Source organism: Glycine max, chromosome 13, assembly GCF_000004515.6.
Source record: "Glycine max cultivar Williams 82 chromosome 13, Glycine_max_v4.0, whole genome shotgun sequence".
NCBI classification, from domain to species: domain Eukaryota; kingdom Viridiplantae; phylum Streptophyta; class Magnoliopsida; order Fabales; family Fabaceae; genus Glycine; species Glycine max.
Window position 1 is genome coordinate 5263880 of NC_038249.2, and position 13130 is coordinate 5277009.

The window sequence follows — 13130 nt, forward strand, 5'->3', positions numbered from 1 at the left end:
TGGTTTGAAAGAACAAGGGTGATGATGAAAGGAAGGAAAGAATCACTCTTTCCAGCGAGGGCAACACACAAAGGTTGTGAAAGTCCTTTGATACAGCCAAGGTGTTCTTGAATCACTCAAGAATTTAGGAGAATCACTCTCACTAAGATAAAAGAGATAAACTCTAATTTTCTGAATAAAACTCAACTTGTCTTTATTGATAAAATGGTTCAGCTTATATAGAAGCTTTACAGCAGATTTTAGTAATGACCCACTAACCTAGAATTAAAATAACTTAATGCCATTAACCTAGGGAATTAAAACAAACTTAATGGCTGAGTGTAACTGAAATTGTGGCAACCAAAAGTCACCCCCAACAGCCAACAAGTCAGCCACCATTTGGTCTCCCAAAAGGCTGATGCCTAGGTTGCCAATTGGGCCCTTATTACAACTTGAACTAAAGCCCTTTTAGTTGATTAACCCAAAACATATTTTTGGCCAGCCAACTTTACAAGGATTGGGCCATTATTTAGACAAACTAAACACTCTAAAATTGAAATAAAGTGGTGTCATTTAGTCCTCCTCCATTTGGGCCATGATACAACTCACAACCTTGGACTTTTCTCCTTGAAACTTGGGCTTGTATTCAAATAGTATGGACAACACTTGTTGAAGAGCTTCCTTGGCTTTCCTTGCTCTAGCCCTTGTCATAGGTCCTCCAAGTCCTTCAAGTGGATCCTTGCCCTTGCTCTTGGTCATGTCCTCATCATTCTCTCCCTCTTGAGAAGGATTTGTCCTCAAATCGGATTCTCCATCTGCATCAAAAAGAGATAAATCAGAGACATTGAAGGTGGAACTAACATTATACTCACCGGGCAGCTCAACTTTGTAAGCATTGTCATTGATTCTTTCAAGCACTTGAAATGGTCCATCTCCCCTTGGTTGAAGCTTTGATTTCCTTTGTTCCGGAAACCTTTCTTTTCTCATGTGCACCCAAACCCAATCTCCGGGTTCGAAGACAACCTTCTTTCTCCCTTTGTTGGCTTGTTTAGCATAGCTTTTATTTTTCCTCTCAATTTGATCTTTGACTCTCTCATGAAGCTTCTTCACATAGTCCGCCTTTGCTTGACCTTCTTTATGCTTAAAAACAGAAACATTAGGCATAGGCAAAAGATCAAGAGGAGTTAGTGGGTTAAAACCATAAACAACTTCAAAAGGAGAACAATTAGTGGTGCTATGAACAGCTCTATTGTAAGCAAATTCAACATGGGGTAAACAAGCTTCCCAAGTTTTTAAGTTCTTCCTCAAAACTGTCCTAAGCAAAGTTCCCAAAGTCCTATTAACAACTTCCGTTTGCCCATCGGTTTGTGGGTGACAAGTGGTTGAAAATAACAATTTAGTGCCCAACTTGCTCCACAAAGTCCTCCAAAAATGGCTTAGGAACTTAGAGTCCCTATCACTAACAATGCTCCTTGGCAAACCATGGAGTCTCACAATCTCCTTGAAAAACAAATCAGCCACATGGGAAGCATCATCAACTTTTTTACATGGAATAAAATGAGCCATTTTAGAAAACCTATCAACAACCACAAAAATGGAATCTCTACCATTGCTTGTTTTTGGCAGCCCCAAAACAAAATCCATGGATAAATCAATCCAAGGATACTCCGGAATTGGCAATGGAGTATACAATCCATGAGGCTTTACCTTAGACTTTGCCTTTTTACATACAATGCAATGTTCACAAAATTTCTGCACATCCTTTTTCATATGAGGCCAATAAAAATGTTCTTGTAATGTTTCTAGAGTCTTTTGGACCCCAAAATGCCCCATTAAACCTCCTTCATGTGCTTCACAAACAAGCAAATTTCTAGTAGAACATTTAGGCACACACAATTTGTTTTCTTTGAAAAGAAAGCCTTCATGTCTAAAGAAACCATTTTTTGAAAATTTTTCACAATTTTTAAAAATTTCTCCAAAAGTTTCATCATTTTCATACATGCTTTTCAAACATTCAAGACCAATCAATTTTGTTTCAAGCATAGAAAGTAATGCATGACGCCGAGAAAGAGCATTGGCTACAATATTACCTTTTCCCTTTTTATGTTTGATAACATAAGGGAATTGCTCTAGGAATTCCACCCACTTCGCATGCCTTTTGTTAAGCTTGCCTTGCCCCTTGATATATTTGAGGGACTCATGGTCACTATGAATGACAAATTCCTTGGGATAAAGGTAGTGTTGCCATGTTTTCAAAGCCCGTACTAAGGCATACAACTCCTTATCATAAGTTGAATAGTTAAGGGTAGGACCACTTAACTTTTCACTAAAATAAGCAATTGGATGGCCTTCTTGCATCAACACAGCCCCAATCCCAACATTTGAAGCATCACACTCAATTTCAAAAGATTTTTGAAAGTTTGGCAACGCAAGTATGGGGACATTAGTTAGCTTTTGCTTAAGAACATTGAAAGCTTCTTCTTGTTTCTCTCCCCATTTGAAACCAACATTTTTCTTGAGCACTTCATTGAGAGGTGCTGCCAATGTGCTAAAATCCTTCACAAATCGTCTATAAAAACTTGCTAAGCCATGAAAACTCCTCACCTCGGTCACAGACTTAGGTGTAGGCCATTCTTGAATAGCCCTAACCTTCTCCTCATCAACTTGCACTCCTTTTGAACTCACAACAAAACCAAGAAACACAACATGGTTAGTACAAAAGATGCATTTTTCAAGATTGGCATACAATTGTTCTTCTCTAAGCACAGTCAAGATAGATTTTAAATGATCAATATGCAAATCAAGTGAAGTGCTATAGATAAGAATATCATCAAAGTACACCACAACAAACTTTCCTATGAACTCTCTCAAGATATGGTTCATTAATCTCATGAAAGTGCTAGGAGCGTTAGTTAGGCCAAAAGGCATAACCAACCATTCATACAAACCATATTTTGTTTTAAAAGCAGTTTTCCATTCATCCCCTTCTCTAATCCTAATTTGATTGTATCCACTTTTTAAATCGATTTTAGAGAAGTAACATGCACCATGCAATTCATCAAGCAAATCATCAAGCCTAGGTATAGGATGCCTATATTTAATGGTGATGTTATTAAGGGCTCTACAATCGGAACACATGCGCCATGTCCCATCCTTTTTAGGGACCAAAATCACTGGGACAGCACAAGGACTCATACTATCTCTTACCCAACCTTTGCTAATGAGTTCATCCACTTGTCTTTGAATCTCTTTGGTTTCTTGTGGATTACTTCTATAGGCTGGCCTATTGGGCAAAGAAGCTCCCGGAATGAGATCAATTTGATGCTCAATTCCCCTCAAAGGTGGTAGTCCATTTGGCACATTTGGTGGAAACATGTCTTGAAAAATCCTGCAAAAGAGTTTTAACACTAGAAGGCACTTCAAAATCATCAAAAGTGTTAGTGGTCAAAATCTGATTTTTGCAACACAAGATATATAGTGACTGTTTAGCACGAAACAACCTCTTGACCTCACTTTTTGTGGCTAAATAGCTCTCCCTCACTTCAAGTGTTTCACTCTTCTTTTGTTCACTCTTTTTCCTCTCAAGTGTTTCCCTCTTTTTCTCACTCTCAAGTGTTTTGCTCACTTTCTCTTTTTCTTTTTTCTCTTGAAGAAGTTTTTCTCTCATTTTCTTTTGATCCTCACACACTTCTTGTGGACTCAATGGCTTGAGCACAATCTTTTTGTCTTGGTGCATGAAAGAGATCTTGTTGGTGTAACCGTCATGATTGGCTCTTTTATCAAATTGCCATGGTCTCCCCAAAAGTAAGTGACTGGCCTCCATAGGAACAACATCACAAAGTACCTTATCATTGTATTTCCCAATGGAAACATCCACTTCCACTTGCTGCCTCACTTGCACCTCCCCATCCTTACTAAGCCATTGAAGTTTGTATGGCCTAGGATGTGGTTTAGTAGCTAAATTTAGCTTTGACACTAATCTAGCACTAGCCACATTGGTGCAACTACCTCCATCAATGATCACCATGCACACCTTGCCATTGATTAAACATCTAGTGTGAAAGATGTTTTCTCTTTGGCTCTCCTCCTCATGCTTCAATTGACCACCAAGTAACCGCCTAATCATCAACAAATCTCCCTCCGGAATCTCCTCTTCCTCTACGTACTCACTCTCCTCTTCCTCTTCAACATCGGATTCACTTATATATTCTCCATCTCTAAGAACCATGGACCTTTTGTTAGGGCACTCATAAGCATAGTGTCCTAGGCCTTGGCACTTGAAACACTTCACATCTCTACTCCTTTTAGAGGGTTCCTCTTGGGACTTTGAGCGAGTTTTTGATGGGATAGGTGTGGAACTACTAGAAGTAGCAGCCCCATCTTTCTTACCTTTGTCTTTCCAACTAGAAGAACCAAAGTTGGTAAAACTCCTCTTAGCCACTCCCTTCCTTTTTAATTGTTGCTCCACTTGGATTGCTTTGTGAAGCAAATCATCCATTTCAACAAACTCCTGCAGCTCAACAATATCACGGATATCATTAGTCAAACCATTAAGAAATCGAGCCATAGTTACCTCCTCATCTTCTTCAATATTTGCTTGAATCATGAGCACATCCATTTCCTTGAAATACTCCTCAACCCCCTTGTTGCCTTGGGTTAGTTTTTGGAGCTTGAATTTCAAGTCCCTTGAGTAACTAGCCGGCACATATCGCTTCCTCATGATCTTTTTCATCTCCGTCCATGTATCAACCATTGGCTCTTCATTTCTTGCTCTCTCCTTTTGTAGCTTGTTCCACCACACAAGGGCATAGTCGGAAAATTCCGTGGCGGCAAGCTTCACCTTTTTGTCCTCCTCATAGTTGTTGCATGAGAATACATGCTCTATTTTCATCTCCCACTCCAAGTAGGCCTCCGGATCATTCTTTCCTTTAAATGGAGGAATGTTGAGTTTAATACCATCAATTCGGTTTTGTCTAGGAACACCATCATTCCCTCTTCTCCTCCTTTCTTCTTCATTATGATCTCTATTCTCCATTTGATCCAACCTCTCATGGAGCGCATCATCTCGTTGTTTCATTAACCTCTCCAAATGTTGCATCAAAGCTTGCATTTGGAATTGCGAAAGCCCCACTCCATCATTAGGATTAGTACCTGACATCTCAAACAAACAAATCAAACGTAACAAGACAATTATAGTTGCTGTTTGAATACCTCACCCACTCAAGTGTATCACACAATTATGGCTTTTCTCTAATGAAACACTCTTGCCTTTTACCACTCTAATTCCCCTTGAGTTCTTAGGCAATTCAAGAGATTATGGCCACAACAAAGAACAATTCACCAATATGTGTAAGGTAAGGCTAGACAAGGAAAAGGTTAACCAAGAAAAAGGCTAACAATGTTTTTAGGCACAAATGAAGGAAATAAAATTCAGAATTTAGGAATTCAAGTAACAATCCTTCATGCAACCAATATATTACCTTAAAGAGATTTTTTTTTTAAAAGTTCTTCAAGCATGAACCATTCAGCCCAATTTTTTTTTTTTTTTTTAATTTTGCTTATACGAAATTCTGCTTCTTTTTTTTTTTTATAACAAAGAGATCAAAAGGCTTAACTTTTGCAATGGTTCAGCCTAAAAAAAATATATATGAATAAGAAGGTAATATAAATGGCAAAGAGAATAAAGAAGGATGTTACCCAATATTTCCAGCAAAGGAAGTGTTGATCCTAGAACCGGAGCTCTGATACCAAATGATATGAACCCACATGGCACAAGGGCTGACTTAGGATCGTCTAGGATTAAACCTTGATGGAAAATGTGGAAATTGATTAAGGAAAGGATGAAAAATAAGGTGGCTAATTTCGTGGGTCTTAATAAGGTGGTTCTTGGCATAAAATGGATGAATGGGATGGTAAAATGTAGGTTAAGTGGTGGCTGGACAGAAATATAGAAATGGCAATAACTGAAGCTACAGGGCTCCAAATGAGGTGATTCCAAAAGGAGGTGAAAGGTCTCGTTTTGAAATTCAATTTAGGCTCAAGAATCACTTAATTTGAGTGTGTAAAATGGGAGTTATGGCCACGAGATAATTCTGGGCAGAGGTGGATTTTCTGGAATTGTGGTTTGAAAGAACAAGGGTGATGATGAAAGGAAGGAAAGAATCACTCTTTCCAGCGAGGGCAACACACAAAGGTTGTGAAAGTCCTTTGATACAGCCAAGGTGTTCTTGAATCACTCAAGAATTTAGGAGAATCACTCTCACTAAGATAAAAGAGATAAACTCTAATTTTCTGAATAAAACTCAACTTGTCTTTATTGATAAAATGGTTCAGCTTATATAGAAGCTTTACAGCAGATTTTAGTAATGACCCACTAACCTAGAATTAAAATAACTTAATGCCATTAACCTAGGGAATTAAAACAAACTAAATGACTGAGTGTAACTGAAATTGTTGGCAACCAAAAGTCACCCCCAACAGCCAACAAGTCAGCCACCATTTGGTCTCCCAAAAGGCTGATGCCTAGGTTGCCAATTGGGCCCTTATTACAACTTGAACTAAAGCCCTTTTAGTTGATTAACCCAAAACATATTTTTGGCCAGCCAACTTTACAAGGATTGGGCCATTATTTAGACAAACTAAACACTCTAAAATTGAAATAAAGTGGTGTCATTTAGTCCTCCTCCATTTGGGCCATGATACAACTCACAACCTTGGACTTTTCTCCTTGAAACTTGGGCTTGTATTCAAATAGTATGGACAACACTTGTTGAAGAGCTTCCTTGGCTTTCCTTGCTCTAGCCCTTGTCATAGGTCCTCCAAGTCCTTCAAGTGGATCCTTGCCCTTGCTCTTGGTCATGTCCTCATCAGCTGACATCTGTCGTGAAATATCCCGACTGATATTTTTAGGTTGACATTGCGCAATTTCTTTTTAAAAACGCTCGCTGGCCAATAATGTTTTTTTTACGGCAGTGGAAGTTTTCTTGTTTTGGTGTTGCATAAAAAATGTACAATGTAGGTCGGCTAGGTTTTTTTGTGCGAGCTTAACCGACGTTTTGTTTCGGCCGAAACTGGCATATTCGCATTTATGCGGCCAGGAAAACATTAGCCCATCTCGGCAAAAAATATTTTTCACCGATATTGATCGAAAAAAATGTCAGTCGACGTCGGCCAGGAAAGATGACCGATCGAGGTAAAAAAGGAAGCATCACCGCATGACAGCGATCGAACATTTCCTTACCGGCATCATGCATATTTCAATAAGTGATTGATAAGAAAACTCAATAGCCGACATCTGTCGTGAAGTAGTCCGACTGATATATTTCAGTTGACATTTCGCAATTTCTTTTTAAAAACGCTCGCTGGCCGATAATGTTTTTTTTTACGGCAGAGGAACTTTTCTTGTTTTGGTGTTGCATAAAAAATGTACAATGTAGGTCGGCTAGGTTTTTTTGTGCCAGCTCAACCGACGTTTTGTTTCGGCCGAAACTGGCATATTCGAATTTATTCAGCCAGGAAAACATTAGCCCATCTCGGCAAAAAATATTTTTCACCGATATTGATTGAAAAAAATGATAGTCGAAGTCCGCCAAGAAAGATGACCGATCGAGGTTTAAAAAAGAAGCATCCTCGCATGACGCCGATCAAACATTTCCTTACCGACATCATGCATATTTCATTAAGGGATTGAATAGAAAACTCAAAAGTCGACATCGGTCTTGAAGTAGCCCCTGACTGATATTTTTCAGCCGACATTGCGCAATTTCTTTTTAAAAACGCTCGCTGGCCGATAATGTTTTTTTTTACGGCAGAGGAAGTTTTCTTGTTTTGGTGTTGCATAAAAAATGTACAATGTAGGTCGGCTAGGTTTTTTTGAGCGAGCTCAAACGACGTTTTGTTTCGGCCGAAACTGGCATATTCGAATTTATTCAGCCAGGAAAACATTAGCCCATCTCGGCAAAAAAATATTTTTCACCGATATTGATTGAAAAAATTGATAGTCGACGTCTGCCAAGAAAGATGACCGATCGAGGTCTAAAAAAGAAGCATCACCGCATGACGCCGATCGAACATTTCCTTACCGACATCATGCATATTTCATTAAGGGATTGAATAGAAAACTCAATAGTCGACATCGGTCTTGAAGTAGCCCCTGACTGATATTTTTCAGCCGACATTGCGCAATTTCTTTTTAAAAACGCTCGCTGGCCGATATTGTTTTTTTTTTACGGCAGAGGAAGTTTTCTTGTTTTGGTGTTGCATAAAAAATGTACAATGTAGGTCGGCTAGGTTTTTTTGAGCGAGCTCAAACGACGTTTTGTTTCGGCCGAAACTGGCATATTCGCATTTTTTCGGCCAGGAAAACATTAGCACATCTCGGCAAAAAAATATTTTTAACCTATATTGATCGAAAAAAATGCCAGTGGACGTCGGCCAAGAAAGATGACCGATCGAGGTTAAAAAGGAAGCATCACCGCATGACGCCAATCGAACATTTCCTTACCGACATCATGCATGTTTCATTAAGGGATTGAATAGAAAACTCAATAGCCGATATCTGTCGTGAAGTAGCCCGACTTATATTTTTCAGTTGACATTGCGCAATTTCTTTTTAAAAACGCTCGCTGGCCGACAATGTTTATTTTTACGGCAGAGGAAGTTTTCTTTTTTTGGTGTTGCATAAAAAATGTACAAAGTAGGTCGGCTAGGTTTTTTTGTGCGAGCTCAACCGACGTTTTGTTTCGGCCGAAACTGGCATATTCGAATTTATTCAGCCAGGAAAACATTAGCCCATCTTCGGCAAAAAAAATATTTTCACCGATATGATTGAAAAAATTGATAGTCGACGTCTGCCAAGAAAGATGACCGATCGAGGTCTAAAAAAGAAGCATCACCGCATGACGCCGATCGAACATTTCCTTACCGACATCATGCATATTTCATTAAGGGATTGAATAGAAAACTCAATAGTCGACATCGGTCTTGAAGTAGCCCCTGACTGATATTTTTCAGCCGACATTGCGCAATTTCTTTTTAAAAACGCTCGCTGGCCGATATTGTTTTTTTTTTACGGCAGAGGAAGTTTTCTTGTTTTGGTGTTGCATAAAAAATGTACAATGTAGGTCGGCTAGGTTTTTTTGAGCGAGCTCAAACGACGTTTTGTTTCGGCCGAAACTGGCATATTCGCATTTTTTCGGCCAGGAAAACATTAGCACATCTCGGCAAAAAAATATTTTTAACCTATATTGATCGAAAAAAATGCCAGTGGACGTCGGCCAAGAAAGATGACCGATCGAGGTTAAAAAGGAAGCATCACCGCATGACGCCAATCGAACATTTCCTTACCGACATCATGCATGTTTCATTAAGGGATTGAATAGAAAACTCAATAGCCGATATCTGTCGTGAAGTAGCCCGACTTATATTTTTCAGTTGACATTGCGCAATTTCTTTTTAAAAACGCTCGCTGGCCGACAATGTTTATTTTTACGGCAGAGGAAGTTTTCTTTTTTTGGTGTTGCATAAAAAATGTACAAAGTAGGTCGGCTAGGTTTTTTTGTGCGAGCTCAACCGACGTTTTGTTACAGCCGAAACTGGCTTATTCGCATTTATTCGGCCATGAAAACATTAGCCCATCTCGGCAAAAAAAATATTTTTCACCGATATTGATCGAAAAAAATGCCAGTCGACGTCGGCCAGGAAAGATGACCGATCGAGGTCAAAAAGGAAGCATCACCGCATGACGCCGATCGAACATTTCCTTACCGGCATCATGCATATTTCAATAAGTGATTGATAAGAAAACTCAATAGCCGACATCAGTCGTGAAGTAGTCCGACTGATATTTTTCAGTTGACATTTCGCAATTTCTTTTTAAAAACGCTCGCTGACCGATAATGTTTTTTTTTACGGCAGAGGAACTTTTCTTGTTTTGGTGTTGCATAAAAAATGTACAATGTAGGTCGGCTAGGTTTTTTTGTACCAGCTCAACCGACGTTTGTTTCGGCCGAAACTGGCATATTCGAATTTATTCAGCCAGGAAAACATTAGCCCATCTCGGCAAAAAATATTTTTCACCGATATTGATTGAAAAAATTGACAGTCGACGTCCGCCAAGAAAGATGACCGATCGAGGTTTAAAAAAGAAGCATCCCCGCATGACGCCGATCGAACATTTCCTTACCGACATCATGCATATTTCATTAAGGGATTGAATAGAAAACTGAAAAGTCGACATCGGTCTTGAAGTAGCCCCTGACTGATATTTTTCAGCCGACATTGCGCAATTTCTTTTTAAAAACGGTCGCTTGCCGATAATGATGAGAATCCTGAAATTGGCCAAATACAGGCTAAAGGCCCAAGTGGAGAAGGGCAAAGGCCCAAGTGGAGAAGGATAAAGCCCCCGAGTGGAGAAGGATGAAGGCCCAGAGGCAGAGACACTATCAAGACTATTAATTGTTGCTGAAGGCCCAGATTAATTTGAAGGCCCAAGTTAAATAAGTTTTTAGTTATAATTTATTTTTATTGTAATTTTGGCCCAAATTTTTAGAAGGCCCATGTCTATTTTTATCTATTTGTTTAGATACACTATAAGTATTTGTTTTTGTTTTCAATAAAAAAAACTTTTGGCATTTTCATAAAATTGGGTGAGAGTTTCTCTCTAGGTTCCTTGTTGAACCAATTATCAGACTTATCAAGGTAATCCTTGTGGCGTCTACCCTGACTTATCTTCCTTCACGGGAAGTGGCGTCTACCTTGACTTATCTTCCTTCACCGGAAGTGGCGTCATCCAAACCTTCGTAGCCTGTATCAAACGATCCGCCCTGTAAGATTCTTATCAGATAATGTTTTTTTTTAGCGATGTAGGTCGGCTAGGTTTTTTTGAGCGAGCTCAACCGATGTTTTGTTTCGGCCGAAACTAGCATATTCGCATTTATGCGGCAAGGAAAACATTAGCCCATATCGGAAAAAAAATATTTTTCACGGATATTGATCTAAAAAAATGCCAGTGGACGTCGGCTAGGAAAGATGACCGATCGAGGTTAAAAAGGAAGCATCACCGCATGACATGGATCTAACATTTCCATACCGATGTCGGCTATTGAGTTTTCTATTCAATCCCTTTGATGTGAACCTTACGGGGCGGATCGTTTGATACAGGCTGTAGAGTTTTTGGATGACGCCACTTCCGGTGAAGGAAGATAAGTCTGGGTAGACGCCACTTCCAGTGAAGGAAGATAAGTCAGGGTAGACGCCACTTCCAATGAAGGAAGATAAGTCTGGGTAGACGCCACTTCCGGTGAAGGAAGATAAGTCTGGACAGACGCCACAAGGGTTACCTTGATAAGTCTGATAATTGGTTCAACAAGGAACCTAGAGAGAAACTCTCACCAAATTTTATCAAATGCCAAAAGTTTTTTTTATTCAAAACAAAAACCCATACTTATAGTGTAGCTAAACAAAAAGATAAAAATAGACATGGGCCTTTTAAACAGTTTGGGCCAAAATTACAATAAATTATAACTAAAAACTTATTTAACTTGGGCCTTCAAATTAGTTTGGGCCTTCAGCAACAATTAATAGTCTTGATAGTGTCTCTGCCTCTGAGCCTTCATCCTTCTCCACTTGGGCCTTCATCCTTCTCCACTCGGGGGCTTTGTCCTTCTCCACTTGGGCCTTCGTCCTTCTCCACTTGGGCCTTTAGCCTGTATTTGGCCAGTTTCATGATTCTCATCATTCCCTCCTTCTTGGAAAACATTTGTCCTCAAATGTTCAGGATCATCACCGGGTTCAAGTACCACTTCCTTCCTTTTCTTGTGGGCTTGCTTGACATAGCTTTCATTCTTCTTTGCAATTTGCACCTTCACTTGGTCATACAATCTTTTCACATACTCAACTTTGGCATGTGCATCCTTACGTTGAGTCTCTTGGGGATTGCTTTTGTAAGTTGGCCTGTTAGGCAATGAAGCTCCGGGGAGGAGATCAACTTGATGTTCTATGCCTCTTGAAGGTGGTAGTCCATGAGGAATCTCCTTAGGAAAGACATTTTTCAATTCCTGCAATAATGGTTGAACACTAGGAGAAATAGAAATAGTAAACTCATTAGAATTATCAGTAGAAATTTTACTGTCTTTGCAATACTGTAGATTGAGTGGTTCATGGGCAGGTAACACTTTCCTCACTTCACTCGCCTCTGCAAAATAATTAAATTTTCTCTCATGTGTATCACTCTTTTCCTCGGGTGTATCACTCTTCTTTTTCATATTCCTTTGTGGTGCCTCACTATTTTCTTTCTCTTGTTCTCTCTTTTCTCCCATTCTGATTTGGTCATCACACACTTCTCTAGGGGATAGAGGTTTAAACATATTTTTCACAGATATAGATTGAAAAAATTGACAGTCGACGTCTGCCAAGAATGATGACCGATCGAGGTCTAAAAAAGAAGCATCACCGCATGACACCGATCGAACATTTTCTTACCGACATCATGCATATTTCATTAAGGGATTGAATAGAAAACTCAATAGCCGACATCGGTCTTGAAGTAGCCCCTGACTGATATTTTTCAGCCGACATTGCGCAATTTCTTTTTAAAAAAGCTCGCTGGCCGATAATGTTTTTTTTTACGGCAGAGGAAGTTTTCTTGTTTTGGTGTTGCATAAAAAATGTACAATGTAGGTCGGCTAGGTTTTTTTGTGCGAGCTCATCGACGTTTTGTTTCGGCCGAAACTGGCATGTTTCCATTTATTCAGCCAGGAAAACATTAGCCCATCTCGGCAAAAAATATTTTTCACAGATATAGATTGAAAAAATTGACAGTCGACGTCTGCCAAGAATGATGACCGATCGAGGTCTAAAAAAGAAGCATCACCGCATGACGCCGATCGAACATTTCCTTACCTGCATCATGCATGTTTCATTAAGGGATTGATTAGAAAACTCAATAGCCGACATCTGTCGTGAAGTATCCCGACTGATATTTTTCAGTTGACATTGCGCAATTTCTTTTTAAAAACGCTCGCTGGCCGATAATGTTTATTTTATTGCAGAGGAAGTTTTCTTGTTTAGGTGTTGCCTAAAAACTGTTCAATGTAGGTCGGCTAGGTTTTTTTGAGCGAGCTCAACCGACGTTTTGTTTCGGATGAAACTGG

General features: G+C 39.4%; 1 protein-coding gene across 1 annotated transcript; it reads right to left on the reverse strand.

The window, feature by feature from the left end:
- Nucleotides 1–843: 843 nt before the first annotated feature.
- On the reverse strand, nucleotides 844–4870 carry LOC106795601 (uncharacterized; the record flags this gene model as incomplete). The annotated part of the gene is made up of 5 exons (XM_014766187.2): nucleotides 3739–4870; nucleotides 3120–3356; nucleotides 2037–2672; nucleotides 1130–1904; nucleotides 844–973 (listed from the first exon to the last, which is right to left on the reverse strand). Coding segments are annotated over exons 1-5 (2910 nt in total), but the record flags the coding sequence as incomplete, so codon positions are not given.
- Between the last annotated feature and the right edge of the window lie 8260 nt (nucleotides 4871–13130).